We start from the raw sequence: 26,467 nt of genomic DNA, 5'->3' as shown, positions 1-26,467 counted from the left end.
CTTACGAAGTATGTCTGTAGGAAAGGCAGAGGAAAGAAAAAAAGCAGGGGAGGAAGGAAATGCTTTCACATATATATATATATATTTTTAAAGTTGCAAACTTTATTAGTAATTCTTCAGTGAACAAAATCAAGTCATTTTGCATGCACAAATACATAATTTTATAAAACTGAGCTTAAAATTGTGGAATTAGGACCTCAGAACTGTATTTTTGTTGTATTTTATTCTCCTTGGATATTCTGGACTTTCTGAGATTTTTAACTTTCTCTGCATTTCTTTAAAAACACTAGGTAAGATATTTACATCTTATCTCACCATTTTTCTACAAGTGAATCTCCTTCCTATTTATTATACCTCTTTGAGAGACCTTGTCTCATCTGAGCAGTATGTATTTCACAGAATCAGAAAAATGGAATGGACGGCAGAGTCATCTAATTCATTCACCTGCTTCAAAACAAAAACAACTGCATATATGTCATTAATCCAGGGGTTACCTATACCCTTCTATTCCCTGTCTTGTAAGAGACAGCTCATGATGAAGACTCATAACCTYCCCACATAATTAATTCAATCACTTGATCAGTAAGTGTCTGACAAATTACACTTCTGTGTACAACTCTCACTGAGGTATTTTCTCTTCTGTTTTAGTGTGATACTGCTGAGCCATGTTCACTTTGTCTTTTCATAGAACTCTGAGAGCCCACTTTACAGAGCTGTGACTAATGAACTGTTCTCTATTCTTTACGTTTGGTGTTGACTGCCCGTGGTTAAGTGTACAATCTTAAACTTACCCTTTTTGAATTTCTTCTACATGCTTTCAGCTTTTCACATGCAGGGCGTTTTGTGCCATACTATATATTCACTCTATCTTCCATCATCCAACAGCTTAATAAAACACCTTACACGGATTGCAGCACTCCACACATCCTTCCATTTTGACAGTGTATCCTTTATAGTTACTATTTTTTCCATGAAGTGCTTAATATGGTTAATAATGGACTATGTTCCCATAGCTTGCTTCTAAGAACATCACATGGGACAGCAGTAGAAGAAATATTCATGTCAGCATACAAGTCATCTGCTGCTTCTCCTTATTCTATATTATTTTTCTGTCACAGAAGCTGATTGTTCTTGACAAATTAATGCCCATGTTCAACACCTTCATGTTTCTGCAAGGTTTACAACTTTTTTGGTTGATTATTTGTTCCAGAATCTTTCTGGAAATTGGTACTAAGTTGGCTGCTTTATAATTCTCTGGTTCTTCTTTTCCCATCTTCAAGATTCTTTCATGTTCTCCCAAACCTCTCAAGGATAACTTCAATGCTCCCTGAGCTTTCTCTTCACACTAGAGAGCTTCAATGTTCTCTAATGAAGTTCAAAAAATCACATAATTTGAAAACACATAAAGTCTCTAAATATTCTCATTCGTCTTTTGTTACTCTCAGCTATGATTTTGTTTTTGGTACTATGTTAGCCATTAAATTACAGTCAACAGTTTTACTGAACACTTACAAAAAGATGTTATACATTTGGGCCTTCTTGGCACTATTTCTTGATGATTTTCCCCTTTCGTTGAGTGACAGATCATTGCTTTTTATAAACTTCCTATTACAGTGTGCTAGTAATAAGATATATTTTAAAAATAGTTGAGTTTTCATCCTCTGTTAGCTGCTGCTGAGACCTCTTTGAAAATCTTCTAATATGGAACACAGCTTAAGTAACACTCATCTTTAATAAATAAATATAAGGAACCTTAATTTTAAAGGATTATGTGGTCTCCATGCTTGTTAATTTTAAAGTTTGGCTTTTATTAGACCTAATCAGCTGGTTTTATCTTTTATTTAAATTCATTCTAAAATTTATTTCAGTATTCCTTTCATAACATACAGCTGTGTTCCTAGAACCCTTACTGTCTGGGAAAAGCCATAAAAGGTTCACTAAATACCTGTGAATATACAGTAAGTCCTAGTCAATTATCTTGTTCTAATATAGCCCTAAATCAGATCACATAAACTTTACACAATGATCAACAGATCAGTTCTTTTCACCTCTAAACTAAGTTTTAAAGAAAGCCTTAGTGGCTTAATGGAATTAAGCTTAATTAATGTACATTAGACAACTTACTGTCCATGCTTTCTTCTCTCTTCTTCAGCTCCTTGTATTTCCAATTTTCTTCTCCTGCAAGACATACAATATTGATTTGACTATCGACTCAGTCGTAGATGCCTTTTGGTAGGCAAATTATCAGTTTTAAAAATTCTGCATAAATACAAACCACAGGATGCATTCCATGCCATTTACTATTGAATTGACTATAGGCTATACACACTTTCATATAGGAAAGACAATTATTAATAAATCAACTTCAGTGTAATTTTAGAACCTTTAGAGGTTAGGTTTTTTAATAAATAAACGGGGAATAAATACTCCTCTAACAGCATTCACATAAAGGATATCATTGGAATTTTACCATTTGGACAAAGAAAGTTGGTATAATTTTTCTGAAGTCAAGTAATTACAGTATAGAAAGAGTGTATTCATGTGTTCAGGTCCATGGTTAGTTAAAACTTTCTGCAATTCTCTTTAACCATTTTGAGGGCTCTTTCCCATAGTTTAACGTACTTTTATAAGGATATGCAGCCAGTAAGCAACAAAGTGCCATTCACATGGAAATAAGCTGGAAAACTGTACAAGCAATAGGAAAATAAAAGACCAAGAATTTTTTCTATAATTATGTTTAAGAGCAGCTCTCCAGCACATTCTTGACAGTGGTATTAGGTGTAATGAATACCATACAGTATACAATTCAGTCTATCTTTAAATGCAATAATCTTAAGTTGTGAACATCTCTTTTTTAATTATTCAAGTCTTATGCTGACTAAACTTCAGCATGTGCTTCTAACTTTAAGAAACACAAATAAAAAGAATAAAGGGCATTTAACAGAGTAAGCATATTTTCTCCATGTCTTTTTATTTCCACATCCTCCTGCTTTCTTTTTTATCTAGTACATACAAACAATAAGAATGCCAAGAGGCCCTGAGGGGACTGTGATTTTGCTTCAGCTTCCTTGCAGCTGTAGCTCTATTCCTTGTCCCTTTCATTTTGCAAGGCAGGTCTTCAATACTTAAAACTCAAAATCTGTTTTACTCTTAAAAAGTTTAATTACATTGAGTTGTGAAATAGTGATCTGTCAAGTGTTTAAAGGAACAGTCAATTGAATTAAAGATTGCAAGCTTTAAAATATCTTTATAGAGAAGTATTCTTTGAAAACTGGCACTATTTTATTAATATTTTAACCACTCATGTAATTTATAAAGTGTTAAATCTATTTTGCTATGAGTTTATTTCCATTTTGACTAATCATTTAATCATTTCTCCATGAATCACTTAAAATAACTCGGTGAGTTACTTACTTGTTTAGATTTTTGTAACTGAAAAGAAATATTGAACTACTTTGAACTAAAAAAGAARTTTCTATTTATGATGGTTATTTTTTATATTTCCTTGTGAATACTGTTCCTAGTACTGAAATATTCATATTGAAACATTCAAAAAATTTGTTAGTTGTAATTTTTTTATAGGGTATTTTTACTTAAATCTATCTAAAAAAAATTAGGTGTTGAAATTTTGTGAATGTTTTGTGATACATAATTTAAATATTGAGCCAGAAGTAAGTTGATGGTGGAGCAGAGAGGATAGTGGGAATCTCAAGGACTCCCTGAGATGCTCAGTTAAAGCAGAAGTATGACTGGCCCTCTTGGATTTTCTTTTTACTCACTAGAGAGGGAGATTTGGGAGATTAGCTTTCAGTAACAAAAGCTAATCTTTATAGATACCTTCTTTATTCTCTCTACATTATACCAATTGGTTGTCAGAAAGTAATTGAAAAATTCATGTCACATATTATTTGGAATACATTATTTCTCCTGTGGAGGAATCAGTATGAAAAATCACKGCTCATTTTCATAATTTTCCAGGATAGCACTACTTCACCTATGCTGTTAGGACATTAAAAATCTGATGTAAACAGCTCTTTAAAAGAAAAACATACACACACACAGAGAGAGAGAATAGATCTGACATACGAACTTTGTATAACAGCCTTTAGATGACAATTACTATATATATTACAGAGTATGAAGAAGTATTGGTTCACAAGCGAGAAATGACAGTAGCTCATCAGATCTCCTATTGTTCCACTGTGGTACAGGCAATCTGGTGAAGCCAAACTCTGCAGCCCTTGCTAATTTGCTTCCTTCCACAGACTGGATTTTAGCATGGCCATAGATTCCCATAGCACAGGCCCAATTGCTGACCATATTATGTAATCCAGCATAAAACCCATTTTTAACTCAGAAATATGGGTTGGCCACACTCTGCTGCTAAGAACTATACTGATTCAATAGATTTATAAACAAGTGCAGAGAGAATAAGAAGTGTTCCTGAGCATAGAAAAATTATTATTTCTGCTACTGATTTAAAGTCTTTATAAATGAGAAATGATAGAAAGCACTCATGCATACAATCAAGTTAGGCATGTTAATCAAATTCCATAAATATGTTAACTGTTGTAGCCACACATTCACTCTGCATAAACATAGGTAAAAGAAAATTTAAATAAATATAACTAATGCAGACTAGCCCAATGTCAGCAGCAGCAGGCAATCAGAGCATAGCATTATGCTTTCACTACAACATATTGCAACTTCTACGGGCATAAGAAAAGGCATTTGACTATGCCCTATCTCTTCTATTCCAAAAGTAAAAGGCCAGAGGTTTATGAGGATCCAGTTTATAAGCTGGATCTACCTGTAGTTCATAATTGATGTTCCCTAAAAATTATTTTCTCCTACAACACAGTGACAAACAAGTGCAGACTTCAAGGTAAGTTTACTGGGTGGCTTTTTCTGCATATCCTGATTGTTCCTCACTTGCTGACAGAGAGTTTGTGCTGTTTTCCTGCATGTGCTTCAAACACTCCTTTTCAAATGAGATCTTCTTCTAAAATGGTGAAAGCAGCACAGATGTAAGGAAGGACCAGCAACAAATGATTGTGTGTCTAAACCTAAGTCTAAACTACAAAAAGCAACTAATTTCTTACCTTCTGAATTTCTCCAAAGGTACAAAAAAAGTTGCAAAGCAGGTAAGAAGGAAAAATAAAAGCAAAACAGTAGAGTTGGAAATTATATTATCTGGAAACAAGAGAGCTAATAAGACAACTTTAATAAATTATTTACACAAAAAATAATGAAATAGCTGAAGAAATATGGAATTGTTTCCAATTAAAGAAACAAGAAGAGAAATAATATTATTATTAAACATTTTTAAGGTCAATTTCAGAAATATTTGTCCACTTTGGGGGAAATTCATAGTTATATTTTACACTGAGTCTCCCATGAAAAGGTAGAAAGTAAAATGATCACAAACATATTAATATATGGGTCATATAGAATTTAAATAATTTGTTACAAAGTTTTCTAGAATATATGCATATTTATGTAACTCCTGTTTAAAGAGAATTTCCTATCAGTAGAAGGTTTCTTTTGGGATTGACTTTCATTTCAGAATCTTCCACAACTGTTGAGGGCTTATCCTTAATCTTATCTTTTTTCTCCGAAATAGTAACTTCCAGTGCTAAAACAAATCCAATCCTAACCTAGTCTAACATACTAAAGCAGGTATTTGCTGGAGATAAGTTTCCAAGCTAACTCCATTTCTAGGCTGCTCCCAAAATTTCCTTGGAAAGACCAATATAAGAAAATTCAAAGAAAGATAATAGAATTGAATTCTGTCTGCTTTAATTGTTATTATTATCAGTAAACATTCCCACTTCCACAGATTACAGATCATGTAAAAGGTAAAATAAATAAAACTTTTTCTAAAGTTGATCTGGTTTTACAATGCTGCCAGCAAGGACTTCTATTTCTCAAGGAGTGATGAAAATAAAATTGGGACAGAAAACTAGACAGCTGTACTATTTATACACTACTTTTGTTAATCAGCATAAATCTGATGAAGCCCAAATCTGAGAACGGGTACTTGCAATTTCTCACATTCAAAGAGAGAGTGCTTTTTTCCTATCTGCTTTATGTAGTATGCTCGAACTCTAGTGACATTACCTTGATGATCCTCCAGATCCATATCAAGGCGTTGAATGACTTTTCTAAAATGGTTTGTCTTTTCCTTTACTTCTGTTAGTCTAGTAATAGATAATGAAAACTGAAGTTAAAAAACATTGTAAAATACTTATATGTTTTGACAGCAATGAAGAGAAGGTTGAGAATAAAATAGCATGCCTAAGGTTATCAATTACAAAATAATATTAGGAAGATTACTGTTATTATAATAGGCATATGTAAATCACTAGTCACTTTAGTTCCTATACCCACTAAATATTGCTGCTCTTTTATTAAAAATATTTCCTTTACGAATCATCATTATGATCACATGAATCATCAGTATTTGCTCTTATCTTACTCAATTAGTCCCTCTGCTGGTTCTTACATAGCCTTGCAGAAGTACAACCTAATTGGAAAACTATTAACAAGAAACTTATTTTTAAATAAAATTAACTATATATTCACTAAAACTAGTTAAGAATTTTCCCAGAAGAACACTATATTGGATAGTCAATCAAACTAGGAAATGAAATTACCTGCAAAACATTCTTCTGTAAACTCTCAAATACAATAGACTGTTACTGTTTCTTATAAAAAATTCTTCAAGCAACTTATTAGCCAGTCAAAGGATGTCAATGCAGTTAAAAATGAACAAATGATCATAGCTGTAAATATTGTTTAAAAGTGTGCCATTTTTCTTCTAGGAAATTTCRGGAATTACATTTTTGTGTGTGTATGTGTAAAGAAAGAAAAATCAGAAGATCTAAAATCATACTGTATTACTTTATCCCCTCTGTAATATAGCACTATTTATTATGACATTAACCAGAGCTTCTGGTTAATGAAGATGTGTTACCTATGAGTCAGGAAGGCATACTCAGTTGCCATTTAGAATTGTAAGCAACTKCATTAGACTTGGGTTGTGACAAGACAGAACAACTAAGCACTTCAAAATGTGCGTGCAGTGTAATGTAAGCTCAAGTTTATAGATGTCACAGATAAATAGCTCTTAAGTGTGAATGTGTTTTAATACCTTAAAAAAATTTATGTCAATACTATTAACAATTTATCTTCTTAAGGCATGTACATAAAAATAGGAAATATCCTGTTATGCAGATCTAAAGAATCCATCTGAACAATTACTCATTTCTAGTGATCTTTTAAAACAAACAGCAGAGATGAAAGAACACTACTGTGCTTAAGTTTGGGGTTTGGGTATATATGACAGAAGGGTTTATTTTCCAAAGTTAGCAAAATGTTAAACTATGCCCATCAAAACATATATTAAGATAAGAAGACTCAGGCACTTTAATCTATGAAAAGATAATTTTTCCCAACTTGTCTGATCTTACAACCCTCATAACAATGAAGTGTGTTCTAATGCTCCACCAGGGTATTTTGCTTTCCTGCCAAAATAAAACAGAAATTATTGTTTAAGTAACATAGTGGTCTGGCTTAAAAGGTATATACAGGGATAATAAAGGATAATAAAGATAAAAAAACTCAGAAGGAAACTTCTTTCTTAATTTAGTTACCTGTCTTCTCACTGCTACTTTACTTGAAACTAGGTGTTACAGACCACTTTGACCTATCATCCAGATCCTGTCAGCTCAAAATCACCTGAGAAAAACGCTACAGCAAATTAAGACATTATCACCTTCCAGTTGTTTGACAGTATTTTTCCAGTATTTTCCAGAGATTACAATCCCCACAGAAGTTTTGGCACAATGGATTATGTGTACACAAAGTTCACACTTTTCCATTTTTGGTTGAGTATGAGGGTTGGTATGGATCTATTTACATCAGCAAGTAGGACTGATAAATCTTGGTTTGTGAATGGGTGTGGCTAAAATAGAAGGATATATTCTGTTCTCTGTGGAGGGTTACCATCAGATGAAGCTAGAAAATGTGATGATGTTTGAAACGTCCATATAAATATTTGATGGAATTCACCTATCTGTCTTTAGGAGATGAACGTAATTTGTAGCAACAATACAATGGCAGTACTCACTGTCTTTCCATGCTTGCTATTTCTTGATTATCTTCTTTAACCTACAAAAATGTATAATGACTTTCTTAACATAACAAATATAATTCACAAATTTATGATGAGAAACTCATCGTAGAAAATCACAAGCTTCCTTTCACACTGTTCCGCAACTGYTCTTCACTGAAGTGATATTTAATAATGCTATCTCTTTCAAATGCTCTCTTTCTTTCTCAATGTRTATTTAAAACTTGAATACAGTCATCAGCGTTTTCAGTCCAACAACCTGTACAGTGTATACAGACACAGTATGTACCGATATAAACAAACAAAATTACTCTTGAATTAGTACATCGGCTTACTACCCCAAAAGAATGCTGTCTGGGTTTATGTTCCAGAACTGTTAAATAGGATAAATTTAATTATCCTATTCCAGCAGACTGATAAATTGGAATAGGTCACCTAATTGAAAAACTTACTGCCAATTTTGTCTCGGTTGAACCTGAAACAACCCTTCCAGCAAATCCATTAACTGTAGTCAATTTTAGTTGAATTGCACATCTGAGAGAAATAAGGGTAAGATTGAAAATCAAATATTTTCAAATCCTACCATCCCTTATAATACCGTAACAGAGAATGCTTTAAATGAAATCATTTCAGGTTCTTGCCTGCTTTAGTAATCTCTCTCTTTCCTCTTGTGGAGAACCCATGTTCTTGTCTTCGGTAATCATTTGATTTCGATGTTCCTCAAGATCATGGAGCTTTTCATACAACTTCACAGCCTCCTGCTTCACCTGTGAATGTGCTGTTTCCTTTTGAAAACAGCAAACACCTATTCAGCTGCAGTTTGCACTTGGCAAGAACACTGCAGAAACTAGGCTGTAATTGAACAACATTTATCTATATATTGAAATAAAAGCTTGTTTGTTCCAAACAATACAAAGAAAACTGCGTAAAAAACCCCATCCTTACAACCTATAATCTCACTGCATTTTCTGGAATGGTATATCCTATTTAGCTATTTTTTGCTTTAGGAATTCATCTTCAGGTAAATTTTCTGAATAAATTTTCTTCACCATTTCTAGATCATCAACTATATCCAGTATTTAAAAGCACTACAAAAAATGTCTACTAGCATTCAAAAATGATACTTCCTGAAGATGTACATAACTATGTTTTAGCTCATGGATCCATTTTTTCCATACGAGACCTAATGCAAGAAACTTTTCCTCATTTTAGCAAAGTGAGAGTATATTAAAAATGTGTGTTTATGTATGTCTGTGACAGAAAACAACATCTCAGTCAGTTACCACTTTGTTTTGAAAGATCAGTTCCTTTTGAAATGGAATGTGCAACAATAAAATCGTTCTCACACATAGTAAAAATCAGGTCTCACAACTGAGAAATTAGGTCTCACAACTCCTTTAGAAGGTTGTGAATGATAATTTCTTATTTATCTTCAGAGAATAATTCCTAGTAAGTCAAATGTCAAATAGAACATTTGACAATCACATGAGTAACTAAAACTAGGAAACCTCATTGCATCATTTGTACTTGACATCTGGCAAAAAATCTTTCTACCCACAACCAATTAATAGCTGTTGGCAGAAAATATAAGAAGCAGTAGTAGCTGAAAAAGATCTTTTTCAACTATAAGTTTGATTGGTTTTGATACTAGAATAATTGGTATGATGACCAGTTGTTGTCATACATACAGCTCTTAGAGTCTCCTCCTTTATATTCAGCACATCTAGTTCCTGCTGTTGAATAACCAATTCCTAAAGAGAAAAATTGCAATATTTAGTTAAGAATTAGTACTTGGTAAAATTTACTTTCTTGTTCTACGACTTAGGATTTAAAACATCTCATTCATTTTTTTTAAAAAAATATAGAAGACTGGATTGTGTCCCGCTTCTTCTAATAGCTCAGGTACAAAATCCACTTATTTTTAGCATTCAAACGAGTTACTGTTATTTGCAATTGGGTTTTAATAAATTGTTTGCACTTTTTGTACCTATTAAAGTATTGAGTGGAATTGATCATTTTTACTTTAGATCTTTGAAGTCAGTTTCTGACTTCAGAAATCTGAGCTAGTCTTCAAGTCTATTTATACTCATTAAATAGACAGGTAGCCTGTGGCTAGTGATATAGCTCATCCTAAAACAGGTAGGAAGCACTCACCTTAGAAGATGCTTATGTCTTCATATTGACTATACAGGGAGTCTTACTAAGAATGTACATCTGAAGTTAAATGAGGTTATTCCTATCCTATTTCAGAAACATTTTAGGTAAGTACTATGAAACAAACCAACCTGGCAGAGTTTTTCATTTGCAGCCTTCATCTCCATATATTTAGCCTGATTTTCATGAGACATGTCTTTTATTATGTTATCTGCTACTTTTTTTTGACGTTCAATATCTTCGTCCACAGCTTGAATTAACTTTTCTTTGCTGTAAAAATAGCATACGTTTGTAACTTTCACCAATTGTTGTTTATTTTAAGCATCCATTTCAAACTTCGTTTTGAACTCTGGCTTCAATCCCCCTGAAACGATCCCCTAAAGGAAAACTCAGCAGACTCTCAGAAGAGGTCTCCTTGCACCTGATCTTTGTGGGACTCTATTAGCTATACAAGCATTCTTACTACGGAGTACAGCAAGTGAAGATTTCTTTGCCCTCACAGTACTCATAGTATACTTCTCAATATCCCCACCCTGTCTGCAAGCATAGTTCCCAGAACTGAGGACTCCCCCTTTTCATATGTTACCAGTCAGTGAATTCTTGCAGCCAGATTAGGCAGTTTGAAATAAAGAAGATAGAATATAATCTCTTAATACATATAAAGAAAACATATTATAAAGATACTACAACTCAATGGTGCCAGATAATGATGATTGAAAGACCTTTTTCTATCAATGAACTGTTGGATTCCTTAAGAACAGGAAGCAGTTTAGTAGTCTCAGGCAGTGTGGCGCTTCTCATCCATGAAGGAATTACTAATTCCTTACTTTCTTGATTCATGTTTGTAGTCCCTTTAGAAAATCAAGCGATTGTAACCATAAAAAATTCTCTACCAGTGCAGAGCTGTAGCATCCTAGAGGCAAATGTATTAGCAGAATTGAAGAATACATAAAAAGTTGCTTTTACTGCTTTTTGTAAAGCTTAATTTACCTGAATTTCTATGCAATTTCTGAATTTCCATTAAATTCTTATATATTTGTATGAAATTCCTGAAAGCTAGAGAGTCAAATAATTTGAAAACATAGCTGAAGATAAAGGAAATGAACAAAAGCTCAGCAGACTCTGAAGAGTATACCTTCTTCCTCAGAAAACCTTCCCTTTACACAGTTTAGGAAGGATTATTTAGACTGCTTGTCTGTTTTCTAAAGTTATTTTTATTATTAAAAATGACAAAATCAGATGGATACTTTCCTTCTAGATCTGTTCATTTTTCTTCCATTTTTCATTAACTTCTCCTGAGTTGCAAGTTGCCAGAAGTTGTAAAATAAATGACTGACACTATCAGATCAACAGTTACAAACAAAAAATGCCTTCAGGCTCACAAGATGGTGTAAAATAATGGAATTGCAAAAGAGTACTTTCAGGATAAGGGAATGATGAATATTTCATAGAAGCATAGTACAGTTGAGGTTGGAAGAGACCTCTGGAGGTCATCTACTGCAACTTCATTGCTCAAAGCAGGGTCAGACAGAGCAATTTTGCCAGGGCCTTGTCCAGGCAGCTTTTGAGCTTTTGAGTTTGGAGACTTCATAGCCCGTCTGGGCAAGCTGTTCCAATGTTTGACCACATTTACAATAATAAAAGTTCCTTCTTACACTTAAACGGAATTTTACTATATTTYGATTTGTGCCCATTGCCTCATTCTGTCAAACAGCACCACTGAGAACAGTCTGTTTCTTTTCTACTTACTCCTTTCCATCAAGTATTTATACACATTTACAAGATTACCCCCAATAGTTCTTTTCTTCTACAGGCTAGGCAATTCCAGCTTTCACAGCCTCTCCTCTTAATTTCTATTACTTCTGGGGATGACTCACTACTGGAACAAACTTTTCAACCGTCTTCAAGATCTATAATCCCCAGGAATCTGAGATAGCTGAACAAAAATTCCACCACTATGGCCACCTGCATTGCAAAGATGCTGAGGCTTGGAAAACTTGCAGATGTTATGTGATATTAGGCAAAAATCAAAGTGGCAAAAACATCACAGAGAGCTAGTGAAGTAAAAATCCTTCCTGCTCAGCCAAGGATATGAGAGCAATGGAGGACAGCAAGCTAAACCCTTCTGTAGTTTCCTGCTGTGCACTGGAGAAAATGAGGCTTAGAAAAAAAGTAATAATACAACACAAATTTCTTGGCCATACTGTATATACATCAACAAAATCCCTTTGGGAGTGTGCATATAGATATGCTCACAAATGAGAGTGTTATTTTCTTTCAGATTTTCTTCTAAAGTATCTACTATATAACAGATGTCCCTAAAAGCCTAAAATTCTTTGAAGATAATGAAATTTTATTCATTCAATTGTTGGATCACATTAAAAAAAATATAAAAAAGACCTTTAGTTAACTGAACATAACTTAGCTTGCTTGTAAGTTCCTTATAGCATTTTACCTCCGTGCTTCCTGAGTAACCTGGAACTTGACACCCAAGTATACTACTATTAGACTTCCCTATTGGTTGCAGATCCAATTAAATCTAAGACCATTATAAGAAATTGCTCAACCTAGTCAATCTTTTGCTAAAGATGTTCTAGTTTTACTTTTTTTTTTTTTTTTTTTTTTTTTTTTTTTTTTTNCTACCTGCTTATTCATCAGGTACAAAGGTTGAAAAAGAACAAGTGTTGTTGTACCATATTATTGTCACTGCATAGAAAAGCATACTCATGTACCTATGCTGTCTTTAAGAAGCAACAGAAAGGTAAGACACTTAGCACAAGATCTTTTTCAAAATGTAGACAAAGATTTGCTAGTATAACTTGACTGCTAGATTGCAGAAAGATGTATCTTGAGATTCATTAAAAGTTTAGGAATTACTATGAACCTTGGGTATCACAGATTGTTAAGTAAATTATAGTTCAGTAGAAAGACAGAAAGCTGTTCGATTCTTTCTTGAAAAGCAGACTACCTGATTATATGAACTCCATGAACTCCCCAAGTCTGCCTTTTTCTTTACAAACATGAGAAAACCAGTAATAGTTACCAAATGAGCAAATCTTCAAAACCTACCTAAGGATTAACTTTCTAAGAAAACACTTTTGAGCTCAAGTTACAAAACAATGTCAAGATATCATCACTGTATTGCCAGCCTCAATTTCTTTCTTAAATAATTAACTTAAATGGTACTTTTTTTTTAAACATGGTTTTACTGAAAAGCTGCCCTGCAATTAATTATAGATGCTTTCCTGTTCTTCTGTTACTTTCAAGGATTTCTTTCCACCCCTGCACAGCAAAGCAAACCAACTTTATAGAAAACAACCCTAACTTTTGAATAGACATTAAAGCAAAAATTTGGAAGTGTGTTTTTGACATAAACATATCTAGCATAACTTTTTAGAGAAAAAAAAAAGATTTTTCAAGTTCATAGCATCCCTTTTACTCAGATTTTTGCTTATTTTTTTAAAAAGACTTTTTGATTTACTTCATTTTTTAACTTGATTAACTGGTATAAAGAAACTTACAAATTGATTAATTTTAAGTAAGCATGTACGCAATTTCCCCACTTTATTAACTACAGTGTTTTTCTTTAAATCTGCAAACCAAAATGTTGTTGTTAATCTATTTCTAGACTGCCTTGCTAAGGTCTGCTCTGTTTCTGAATGGTTTGGAAGGGACTTCCAGTATGCCTCAAGTTCCAACTGTAAACATAATCTTCATCAGGAGTTCCAAAACAGTTATGTTTATCATTAGCAAAACATAAACAGGTTCTAAAAAGTATGCAGGTCCATAGTATCACAACTGCCAAGAACAGTACCTAATACCGCAGTGACTGCTGTTGCTAGTATTCCTTGTCCCTACTGATGATGATACCTAGTGAAAAAAGTTTATGAACTAGTTAGGTATTTATTGTAAATTTCCAACAGTGGTAGATACAAACTATGGACCAGAGTAGTAAATGTGCCATTTATTTTCTTGTTCATTTAGAAAAGTAAAAAAAGTTATTACACTGATTCAGGTAAGTGAATGAGTACAGTCAGTCCTAGATCAGGGACACAAATGCATAGAGGCAATCAATTAGATTTGACCAGCTTGGCCTATGATCTCATCTATTATGATGTGGATTAGCAAAAACTTATTTCTTTTTAAGAAGTGATTGAGATATTTTGCTATTTGTCTGACTTCCTAGATTTAGCATTATTCTTTGTTGGTGCAACTGAGCTTCCTTATGCATTTCTTTTCCTTTTTTTTCTGTTAAATTCAGTGAATACTCTCTACTGCTCGAGATGTAATATGCATTTTAAACAATTATCGATACATTATCTTTTGGGCTTTTTTCTCTTTTTTTTTCTAATTTTTCTGCAAAGAGACTTCAGATGTTTTAAAAAAGTGCAAAAATATCACCAAAGTAATAATTTATCTTTTACATGACATACTAGTTCAAATCTGGCAAAAACAGAAATCTCTTTAATATTTGATGGAAAAGATTGAATTTTCCTGTTCAGAATGAATACTTGAAAAATAATGCCTGATACTAAGGAGAAAATGGATGCGTAACACTCTTTTTCTGAGGGAAATTAATCTCAGAAAAGCTTTCCTGACTTTCAGAAAATAAGGTATGTATCTCTTCAAAAAATCCAGCACAACGGACTGAGCCACGTTTTCTTAATTCTAAAGATCAAAGCAACTTTACACTTTCACACTGCAAAGGTGTATGTTTACATGACACCATATATGTTATACTATGTATCATAAATATCATAAAGAAGGTAAATCTACTCATTATAAATTTACAAATAATTGCTTAAGAACATAACACTATAATATAAAAGAAGATGCTTGATTCAACAAACCAGTACTCCATCTAGTATATTATTCTGCCTCCATCACTGGCAATAAGAGAAATTATCTGGAGAAAGCACACAAGCCTGGACACTTAATGCAGTTTATTCCTCTCATACTTGTCTTGTATCCATAATGGCTTTGTTAGGGAAACTAATAAGTACACGGCTGCCTCTTTCTTTTATCCATTTATGAACCTGTTGTTCACTAACTTGTCTAGTCTCTTTTTAATCTGATGATTCTGCCTATCACTCCATTTTAGGTTTTTCTCAATTTAGTGAAAGCTAAATGCATTAAGGTTGTTAAACTAAGATTTTTTTCTTCATTTTTCATTTGACAATATTCGTGTGGAATAAAATATATTATCATTGAAATAACTATACCTATTAATATGTTAAAGAATCAGTACACAAGAAACTGAAATTTTGGTCTTAAGATAAGAAAATGTTCTTTTTTGCTAGATTCTGAACATGAAACTCTCTTGGCTCATGATCTGGGCTGAAATACTGTTTTTGAATCCAGTCACAGCTGACTGTAACATTACTTCTCAAACAGTAAGTTTTATATATATGCAAATTATCCCCTTTTTTGAAAGATATGCTAGAAACTAAAGTTTTTTTTTTTCTTAAAAATGTTATGAACACTTAATATCGAAAGAAGCACCTGCAGAAAAACAAAAGACAGTAATTTTTCTGGAATGGGTAATTAGCTGCTGGTAATCTTTATGGGAGATAGCATAGCACTAAAACACACTTGAGATGGTTTTATTGATCAGTCAAATCTCACTGCAGACCACAGAAGTATATCTTTTGTCTTTCCACAGTTTGGAACAGACCTAAAAAGCAACATTCTTTGGAAAAGGCTAACTACTGCTAAAACTAGAGAGAAATAGCAGCCCAATAGATCGCAGCAGCCCAAGTCAAGTCTAAATTAATATAAGATACTTGTATTTTAAAGCATTCTTTCAAACATTAAACTGTTTGTATTTTTGAGGAACAGAAGGAAAGAAGGGAGTCTTGATAATAGTCAAGTGATAAAACTGATATTGCATTGTTTGCCCTGACTCATGGCTTACAGCACTGTACGTGCTCTTTATTTATCTTTGGGACAAACAGGAAGAACAAAAAAGGGATACAAAGGGTATATACAGTGTAGAACAGCCGCTCCACCTCTTTTTATTTTTATTTTTTCAATATGCTATTTAGACTCTATCTGGCCACAGCATCAGCAAAGTGAGCATGGGCTACTTATATTGGAAGAGGGGTGACACAACCAAGCTGTTTCCAGTACTTTGAAACTAATTTAAAGCCAGTTAAATTTTCTTGACACTTTCCTGTAGTCTGCAGTGATGCATACAGGCACATAAAAGGAAATCCAATCTTTCCAGAAAATAGAAAAGGTTTCAAGCTAGAAATGTTTCAAGAATACTCTCTAGCCTAAAAGGACTGCAGCTATGTTGAATTTTAATCCAGAAACCCCAAATAAATGCAAGCGCTTTTTTATAATAACAATATGTATTCAATCTTTTTTGAAAGCCTTCTCCAAAGATGTCTCTAAAAGTAAACATCAGTATTAAAAACAAACAAAAAATACACACTTAAATTAATTCTCCTCTTTGAATCTATTTCCATCTAATCTTTTGGTGATTTCCTGATTATGTGGAAAGCAATCTTTTTATCCCCAGTCAACCTATATATTCCAACTCTAAAACAGATAGTGCTACTAATTCCAAAATAGTAGGACAAACCGGTTATGTTTTGGCTGATAATCACATAAAAAGCTTTGCACCTCAAACAGAGATTTAGTTTATGTGCTTTGGAACTTCAGGTCTTTGATATACCAAAACAGCTAATCTCTGATATTGTGAGTTCAGAAGTAAATTAAGAAAAACAAACAGAATTGCAGGAAGACTAGTAGAACTTCTCTTTCAAAGAGCTGGCATGACCAAATACAACAAGAACTTTTTGTTCCATTGATGGTCATCTTGGAATTACTTCATCGTCAGATTTTCCTACAATATTTATTTTAATTCTCAATGTTCTCTTCTTTTCAACAGGTCACTTGTAAGGAGTCTGGAAAGAATCTCCATATTATCCCTGCTAATCTTTGCCAAAATGTTACAAAACTAAGCCTCAAAAATAACCAAATAACTTTAAATGATTCTGACAAAAAGGTTCTTCAAAGGCTTACTAACCTCACTGAACTCTACTTAAATGAAAATGTAATTACTGTACTGTATAATAACAGCTTCTGCAATCTGACAAAACTCACAATTCTGGATATCAGCCATAATCATATTATCACAGTACATCAAGCAGCATTTGTAGGCTTAAATCAACTGACAAAGCTGAATCTATTCCATAACAGTATTACTCAATTAGATTCAGATGTGTTTACATCGTTAAAGAGTCTGAAAGTTTTGAATCTACAGGATAACATATTGAAATCTTTTCATATAAAATCCTCTTTTAAGTTGATTACAATCATCTTGGCTGGAAACCCATGGAACTGTTCCTGTGACCTTCTTGATTTACAGAAATGGCTAACTACCTCCAGCGTGACAATGGGTAYGTTTTTGTAAAAGAAGCATTTCATAGCTGTTTATATCAAAGTCTTCTATTTTTTCTGATCTGAATAATATTCATCATCAACTTGTCCATAAATCACACTTTGCAGTAATAAATTAGTTACCATAGACATATTTTAGCTCAGCCAACTAATTAATTAATYAATCTCATAGCACTTTCATGGTTCATGTTCACAGAAAATGAAAACAACACTTTATGTGCATTTCCAAACACCAAGAAAATAATTTCTATCAGGACTGCAGTTATCCAAACAACAGACTGTGATTTTAAAAAAGATTCTTTAGAAAACACTGTAACTTCCACTTCTGCCAATAAGCTTAGAAGCATTGCCTTTCTAACATCTCTGGCTTCTTCAGACAACACTATTGGAAACAATGGAACGCATGCAGGTAATATACTGATGCTTCACTTTACTGAGCATATACTATTCAATTTGCTGTCCCATGCTTTAATGTTGTTCTAAATTCTTAGTACATTGTAAATTTTCCATAAAATCTAGGACGATGAAGCCCTACCTTTTTCAGATTTTGTCAGACTGTTATTACATCAAAGAAAATGCTGAATTTTACTAAAAAGGCACTCAGAACAATTAAACAACACCTTAATGAACACACCTCTCAAATGAAATTATGAACTGATGATGTGAAAATTTCAAAGGATTAAAATTCAGACAACCGAACAGATCTGCCTAACAGAACGAGAAAAACAGCTCACAGATCTGCCACCTCGTCTTCCAAACATTTTTCTACATATAGTTGTCCTCTTAATATATAAAAGAGCAAATCTATTAATTATCATTCTGCCCTCTACTGCAGTTCAATATAAAGGATATGCCTGTCCCACTTTCTTTAAAATCTTCAATGATATCACTTTTCTTTCTCTCTTGATGCTAATTCCCTCATCACTCTGCAACACTCTTTGTCTTTCCTTCGGGTAAAAATCAATTCTTCTTCTTTTCTTCCATTCAAATCAATGTTACTTTTTGCTCTTCTGTATTGAAATGTTTCACTCCTTGCTTCCAGCTAAAGTAGAAATACTGATCTCCAGATATACAGAGATTGTAAGCCATCACAAACTCCAATTGCTGCTGCAGCTGAATGTATGCTAAAGCAGTCAGCACATAAAAACAATTTGTTGAAATTTTATTACAAAAGAAATATAACTGAAGGAATATGCCAGACAAAAGAAGTAATATGTTTGGGTGCAGACATCTTCATCATAAATCTTTAAGCAAGGAAACTAGAATTTAAAGTCAATTACTGTTTCTTTTTTCTTTTTTTTTTCCATTTTCAAAGCATAATTCTAGATTTAATTAAATTACGAAAAATATTGTTTTATCTTGTATATGTCCCCAACATTTCAGCCGATTTTCAAAAAGTTATTTAATTTTGATCAATACGCATGGTATGCCATTACAGTGCAAAGAAATATGAGACATATATGCATTTTTGTTCTAAGTGTCCTACAGGCTTTCTAGTAGTTTAGAAATAACATTTTATTAATCCTTTAGAGATACTAATTGCTCTGTCATCTTTATTGTGTGAGTTCAATCCAACTATGAAAAAAATCATATTAGAGTTTTTTTAGGTATTACACATGAAGACTTTTTTTCTTGTCTGTTTTAAAGAGTCACCACTTGGCAAAAGTTGGACCTTCCTAGTGGGTGTCCTAGGATTTGTCCTAAGTACCACACTTCTGATTTTTACTGCTATAAAATGCCCAACATGGTATCGCTATTTGATCAGCTACAGTCACCGTCGTCTGGAAGAAAATGACCCAGAGATGTTTGAACAGGAGTTCTCAGCTGATATGAATTCTTTTTCTACTGTATCAGATACAAACAATGAGCATTCTATAGTAGTATTTGAGAAAATCCATGCATTTGTGCCTGAGGAAGATGGATTTATTGAAGATAAATATACAGATACGCATGGAATATCTGAGGAGAACTAATTTTTTACATAATGGATGATCGGACTTTCAAAATTGTAGTARCCTTTTTCAATCTATTCAGCCTTGCATATTATGTTACTTAAGTACAGTATAAAATGAAGCTRAGCAGCCCACCTCTTTCTAGTTCATCTGGTCAAATCTGTAACAAGGTATTGCTGCATGAATTATAAAGCCAAACAATCAAGTAAAAAGCACGCATTACTGCCTGCCATAACAAATATTTCAAAATATGTTAGAATACAGATCATCTTACATAAAACTTATTTGATCATTTTTAAAGGGGGAAAAAATATTGTACACTGCTTAAGATGACCATATCTTTACAAAGCAGTTTGTGAAGCTGACATTATTACTGATGCTTTAAAGGCAAGGAAGCCCAGGAAGGAAAAATCATTTATCTAAAGTGTTGAAGCAGACCACAGTCAGACTGTAGACTGAATCCAAAGTAACACAGCTCAATAGTCTGCTTGGTGAAACTAATATCCACCCACTAGAGAATGGTATTCCGATTTTTTTCACCAGAATTAGCAGAACAACAGACTAACTTTTCTGCTAGCTTAAATGTGTTCACATATGATACAACAATAAATTATCATTACTGCATACTTAATGCCTTTATGTCTTACTTTGCTATTGAAACCCAGCCTTTTCTCTTAATGTTCTACTAACACTTGAAAATATATTCAACAGGACAAAATAGATACATTTGCAAGCTGTTGAAAACCAAAGTATTATTGAAAAATAGCTTATTATTAAACAGCAAATTGGTATTTTTTTTAAATACAGTACCAACCTTATTGAATTACCTACACTAAGCAACAAAAAATGTTACTATCAATGTATTTTTCTTTACAAAAGTGAATATAAATTAAGAGTGTAAGAATGTTCTGCATCATTCAGTTTCATCAGAAGTAATTCTTTCAGTATGTGCAAGATGAAAAAATAAGAATTTAAACATGATTTTAATTTATTCTTGCACAATCAGTGCTATCATTTGAGTACATGTAGGCTCCTCACTAATAAGTTAAAAATATATCACATCAGGTGTACAGTAGAGTATGCATGTATTTTGTTACTTAAAACTCCATAATTAATTTTCAACATCTGTATATCTCAGCTGTGAAGCTAAGATCACACCAAAATCAGCAGGCTGCTGAATCTAGAATTGTGACCTAAGAATACCTGGGACACCTAACCTATGCAGATTTACTGATTTTAAAATTTCCTGGCCAGCTAGATACAAATGTGCCTATGTGCACACACAGAATCATCCAGTGATGACAATGACGACAGTATCTGAAATGTAGGTATTCCTTTGTGTGTGTATCTAGAGGAATCCACTCCAACAACAGTTCAATGTAAACAGAGAAACAGCTCCAGAAAAAAGAAACAAATAACTACCTCTTCGAAGTGAGTTTCTTAACTAGTAAGTTAAATGGTTATACACAGTCACATAGAATAAAACACTTCTGAGTGTTTCACCTAGTTAGAAACTGCTATCATTGTTAAAGCTCATTGGAAATTATTTTTAAACTTAGAAGCCTACTGGACATCTAAAAGTTGTCTGTACTATAGACTATACTATAGTCTATACTATAAACTATAGAAGTTGTATACAAAGTTGTTTAGCTGAATTTTTCTTTCTTTAAAGCATAATTCAGTGGCCATGGTACATAGATAATATGCTCTCAGTTATTAGATAATGTTTAACAGAGAAAGGTACATGTTAGTTAAATKTGGAATTCCCAATTTTAATTGGCTTGATTTTTCTATTGGCAAAAGGTAACCTTTAAGTATCAATGATAACCAGCTTTTACTCTGTTTCATTTCAAAGGGAAGCACAGGATGGGGCATGACATTCCCATCCTCATAAGGTAATAGTTTTTACCACTGATACTAATACAGAGTAGCAAAGGAAGCATTTGCAACCAAATTTATCKTGTGCTTCCTCCTGTCAAGTCTCCACTTCCTAACTTACATAGCACAGCACAACCTTCAAAAACTGTGACCTTAACACTAGGTCCCTAAAAGCCAAAGAATCTCCCACTGCCACCTAAACTCCYCCTGAATGAGATTGTAAGCACCTCCAGAACAGTTACTCTGAAAAGTCTGACAGAAACTCCAGCTATAGTCCGTCACTGATTCTGAAATTGTTTGATACCACTTGTTGCATGCGTAACATCATTCAAAAATTTCTCAACCTCAATCTTCTCTATTTTACCAAGCTCAGACGTGATTTAATAACTTTTGAGAAGCATATATATAACATACTTACGCTTGTTTTTCTGTGAAAATTATATCCACACTCTGAGCTTCCCGGTCATTCTGAACCTTCAGCTAAAACAAACAAACAATCCAAACACAACAAAATTAATATGCTAAGAAAAATACAAATTATATGCACAAATTAAAATCTTAATTTAAATGAGCAAACGGCTCTTCAGAATGCAGTAGAGTAAGGAGCACCAGAGGCCTCCTGCTCCAGAAGTCTTCTCAGGTGAAACTGATGACACAGTTTCTACAATTGCAGTCTTCCACTGAAAATCAAGGGAAATAAGGTGGCATTCACTGTCGCTATACTTGAAAAAGAAATACAGCCAAGTTTGTAACAAATTATTAACTACTACTGTGGAAATCATTGCTCAGGAACTTTCTGGTAAAATACTGTTTAAGCCTGCTTAATGTGACACTTGCAAAGCATTCTAGTTTTTATGATATGGATGTAGAGACTTTATTTTTCCATTACATATGAGGAAAAATATTCTGGCTAAAAAGTATTTAACTGTCCTCTTATTCTAAAAAATGATCCCTTCTAACATGAGTTCCTTTTGCTTATGGACAAAATGAACATGAAGAATGGAATAGGCTTAATGTCTCTTAATGCTTAGGATCACACTCTTAGTAACTTAGCAAATAAAGAAAGAAACTCAAAGAAGACCAAAGTTCACAGTTTCTGTTGTTGATCATACCATATTTAACAATTATTATATTGGAGTAATTTAAAGTGCAGGAAACAAACAAAAGAAAGTATTTAATAAAACTCCAAACGCTCAGGCAGCTTTACACAGCAGCACAGTTTAGCACTGGAACAGGTTGCCCAGAGAGATTGTAGAGTCTTCTCTGGAGATATTCAAAACCTGCCTAGATGCAACCCTGTCTAACATGCTGTAGGTGACCCTGCTTAAGCAAGGGGGTTGGACTAGGTGATCCCCAGAGGTCCCTTCCAACCTTACCCATTCTATGATTCAATGATTCTGTGAGTCTGCCTTTCAGAAGATTAGTATTCCTACTTCCTACTCAAATAAACAATACATTTTAACACTCGTAAATTGTTTCGGGAAGACAGCCTTCTCTTATGTAAAACACTATCACAGAGCTTCAAAGACAATGTTTCAGACAATTGTCTCGCCATGAGCATGTGTTCAAAATACCAGTAATGTAACATGTAATAATGTAAGTACCAATAATGTAATATGTTTTGTATGTTGAAACATAGAAAAACCTCTAATTCTTACCATATTGAAATCGCTAATCATTTCTGCTGTATCAGTATTGGTGTTAAGTTTATCCACGAGCTGAAACAAGACAGAATTCCAAGCTATTAGTACACTCTTTTAATTATGAAAGAGAAATATTGGACAAATAGGTATCAATGCACAAAGCACTCATGAAAACATAGCAGATTTCTATTATTGCAGATAGAAAAAAAGGAAATAAAGGATGTGAGAATCTGAACAAACCAGTTTTCAGAATTAATCATCTTTATATGTAACTGTACAAAACTAGCAAATAAGTAACTTAAATCTACATGCAGCTGCATCTCCTACATTTTCTTCTTTTATGTTTTCCCTAAACTCCATTCTTCTCCTTTCCTATAACTGAATAAAATGCAGTATTAAACAGTAATTTTTTACGGAGACATTGAAATTAAACAAAGACTGTACAAAGCAAAGGGACAGCGTTGAGCACCAAAACCTGACAACAGCATACCATGTTGTAGTCTGCTAGCTGACCTTGAAATTCTTTGATTTCACCAGCTAGAGCCTCTGCCCTAAATACAAAACAGAAAAAAACCTTACAACAGGAAGCACTGTATATATATATATATATATATATATATATAAATAAATAATATCCTAGAATATAGTCTTGTGACTGAAAAAATTAACATTCCATTAGCTGGAATACATCTTACCTTTTCTCATATGACAGATAGACAGAATTTTCTTGCTTGTACATTTCCACTTCTTTTTGCAGCTTGTTAATTTCTGCCGTGAGGTCATTTATTTTGCTTCTACAAAAAAGCATTAAACAAAAAAAAAAGAATTACTCAAGTTTAAATGTACAACTGAAACACAGATGAGACAGAAATGATATTTTGTTATTAGTTATGTGCAATCAGTAGCCTTTTATCACACTGGACCATGTTTCAGATATTTGAAAGAAGGGCTGGATAAATGAGGATAAAAAAGAAGACAAAATCCTGCACAGTTAAAAGAAAGCTTGGATATGAAATAAAATGTTTTGTTTTTTGCCTTATCACTAAGAGAAATGTGAATTCTTCTCAAAGTGATTGGCAAAAAAAATACAAAATCTTTTCACAGAACATTGCTATGATCCCTTTTTAAAAATAACATCTCTTAAGACTGATTATTCAATATTGCATTGCGATCAAGTGACAAAATAGTGTATGCAATACCACTCCACAACAATCTTCCCTTTGTTAGTATTAGCTCAGTGTGTAATTCAAGTACTGCCTGTAATCAAACAGATGCATACATTAAGAAGTCCTTAATTTGAAATGCTGCTTTGTACAATGGGAACTATCTGGCCTATCAGCTCATAAGCTCTAACATTCACGTTACTAATACTAATGGAGAGCGCATTTAACTTAACAAGCTTAGTAACAAAACAGTAAAAAAATTACTTGAATCTAGCCATGAACATAAAATTCCTCTCCCCAAAAAAGTATTCACAAAATCACCTCTGTAACTGTTATACAAGGGCAGATTTCATCATGAGTGAACACCACTTATCCCATGTTACCATTAAATACAATTTAACCTCATGTTGATGCCTTTCATTCCTTGGAGTAATTCATAAAGGAAATGGAACACAAAGCCTGTTAAACTGTTGTTAACACATACCTCAGTAGTCCAAGATAATAGGTTTTATCCATTATCTGTCTCTGAGGACCTGTCAAAGGAGAGGAAACATCATTCTCTTAGAAAGCTATTCATTCCAATGGTGTGTAAATTATGGGAGAAAACAAATAAAAAAAGAAAAATAAACAAATAATCTCCCAAACAATCTGCAGTAGTTACATGGAGAAAACTGCTGGATTCTTAATATTCTCAAATGATTTTATCCAGTTAAAGCAAATGAGAGCAGAAATTCATTTTAAACTGTAGTGCAGATACACATTGCATAATCAGCTATATGAATATTTATTATATAACAAAGTATTTTTTTAATCATCCTGAGTACTGGAAGAAGATACAGTTTACACATTTCTCTTCTTTTGAAGGATTTTTAATGAGTTGTGAAAATCATAACGAAGTTTAGACACAGAAAAGTCCTTTTTCTGATGGCCAAACACAAAGAAAATAAAGGAGAAATGCATTAAACTTCCTTTTCTTTCTCATGCTACTGTTACTCATAGTTATTCACCCTGTAATTTGTACAACTGGTGGGAGAAAAATTTCCTTAAAATCTTTAAAATATTCCTTTAAAAGATTTCAGACACATTGATAACCATTTTCAGTAAAAAATACCTTTCAATCCCATTTTCATTCCACTTAATCCCTGTTGCGTAACTGGACGGTCTGCAACTTTAATCTGAGATGACAAAACTCCTCCAGTACTTGAAGAACCACCACGAGAACCAGGTCTTGATGTACTAGGAGGCAGCTAGATGAAAACAAATAAATCTCAACTCTGARTCATGATTTTATTATCCTTATGCAATTGTCAAAGCAATCAAAAGGTTAAAAGGGAGATTCCTTCAAACTTTAGATTATTCACAGAATCCGAGAATGGTTGAAGTTGGAAGAGACCTCTGCAGATCACCTAGTCCAACCCCCCTGCTCAGGCAGGGTCACCTAGAGCATGTTAGGCAGGGTTGCATCCAGACGGGCCTTGATTATCTCCAGAGAAGGAGACTCCACAGCCTCTCTGGGCAATCTGTTCCATGCTCTGTCACTCTCACAGTGAAGAAATTCCGCCTTGCATTCAGACAGAACTTCCTGTGGTTCAGTTTCTGCCCATTGCCTCTTGTCCTGTCACACGGGACAAATGAAGAGAGTTTGTCCCTATCCCCTTGACACTCTCCCTTCAGATACTTATACACATGGATAAGATCCCTTCCCAGTTTGCTCTTCTCCAGGCTAAACAAGCCCAGCTCTCGCAGCCGTTCCTCATAGGGCAGATGCTCCAGTCCTCTGATCATCTCTGTAGCCCTATGCTGGATACTATCCAGTAGCTCCATATCTCTCTTGTCCTGGGGAGCCCAGAACTGGATGCAGTACTCGAGATGAGGCCTCCCCAGGGCTGAGTAAAGGGGCAGGATCACCTCCCTCCACCTGCTGGCAACACTCTTCCTAATGCAGCCCAGCATACCATTGGCCTTCCTGGACACAAGGGCACATTGCTGGCTCATAGTCAACCTGTCGTCCACCAGCATTCCCAGGTCCTTCTCTGCAGAGCTGCCCTCCAGAAGGTCAGCCCTCAGCCTGTACCGGTCATGAAGTTATTCCTCCCTAGGTGCAGGACCCTGAACTTGCCCTTGTTGAACCTCATG

At 33.8% G+C, this 26,467-nt stretch overlaps 2 protein-coding genes across 5 annotated transcripts in view; one reads left to right on the top strand and one right to left on the bottom strand.

Annotated features, from left to right (window-relative positions):
• The window catches only part of IFT74 (intraflagellar transport 74), a 42,634-nt gene that overhangs the window by 14,362 nt on the left and 1,805 nt on the right, over positions 1–26,467 (bottom strand). For 2 of the 4 annotated variants that reach the window (XM_085314960.1, XM_085314957.1), the window contains exons 3-14: positions 25,443–25,578; positions 24,816–24,864; positions 23,864–23,962; positions 23,659–23,719; positions 23,184–23,243; positions 21,944–22,005; positions 10,420–10,558; positions 9,823–9,885; positions 8,776–8,919; positions 8,132–8,172; positions 6,121–6,200; positions 2,125–2,178 (exon numbers count right to left, since the gene is read on the bottom strand). In XM_085314960.1, coding sequence (XP_085171086.1) covers positions 2,125–2,178; positions 6,121–6,200; positions 8,132–8,172; positions 8,776–8,919; positions 9,823–9,885; positions 10,420–10,558; positions 21,944–22,005; positions 23,184–23,243; positions 23,659–23,719; positions 23,864–23,962; positions 24,816–24,864; positions 25,443–25,578 — 988 coding nt within the window. The remainder of the gene's footprint in view (positions 1–2,124; positions 2,179–6,120; positions 6,201–8,131; positions 8,173–8,775; positions 8,920–9,822; positions 9,886–10,419; positions 10,559–21,943; positions 22,006–23,183; positions 23,244–23,658; positions 23,720–23,863; positions 23,963–24,815; positions 24,865–25,442; positions 25,579–26,467) is intronic. The other 2 variants (XM_085314958.1, XM_085314959.1) reach the window with 2 other exon arrangements.
• On the top strand, positions 13,023–19,668 carry LRRC19 (leucine rich repeat containing 19). The gene is made up of 5 exons (XM_085314951.1): positions 13,023–13,049; positions 15,589–15,681; positions 17,184–17,694; positions 17,892–18,104; positions 19,343–19,668. Exons 1-5 carry the CDS (start codon positions 13,023–13,025, stop codon positions 19,666–19,668), a joined length of 1,170 nt encoding a protein of 389 aa, XP_085171077.1.

This window comes from Rhea americana, unplaced genomic scaffold, assembly GCF_003343005.1.
Source record: "Rhea americana isolate MKP2758 unplaced genomic scaffold, rheAme1 scaffold_418, whole genome shotgun sequence".
Taxonomy (NCBI): domain Eukaryota; kingdom Metazoa; phylum Chordata; class Aves; order Rheiformes; family Rheidae; genus Rhea; species Rhea americana.
This window is presented reverse-complemented; position numbering and strand designations above follow the sequence as displayed.

Bases quoted from the DNA above. Each gene is read 5' to 3' on its own strand.
- LRRC19 (XM_085314951.1), top strand. From the start codon at position 13,023: ATGCTGTCTTTAAGAAGCAACAGAAAG. The intron at 13,050-15,588 runs GTAAGACACTTA...CTTTTTTGCTAG, and splicing joins CTTTAAGAAGCAACAGAAAG to ATTCTGAACATGAAACTCTC. The intron at 18,105-19,342 runs GTAATATACTGA...TCTGTTTTAAAG, and splicing joins AAACAATGGAACGCATGCAG to AGTCACCACTTGGCAAAAGT.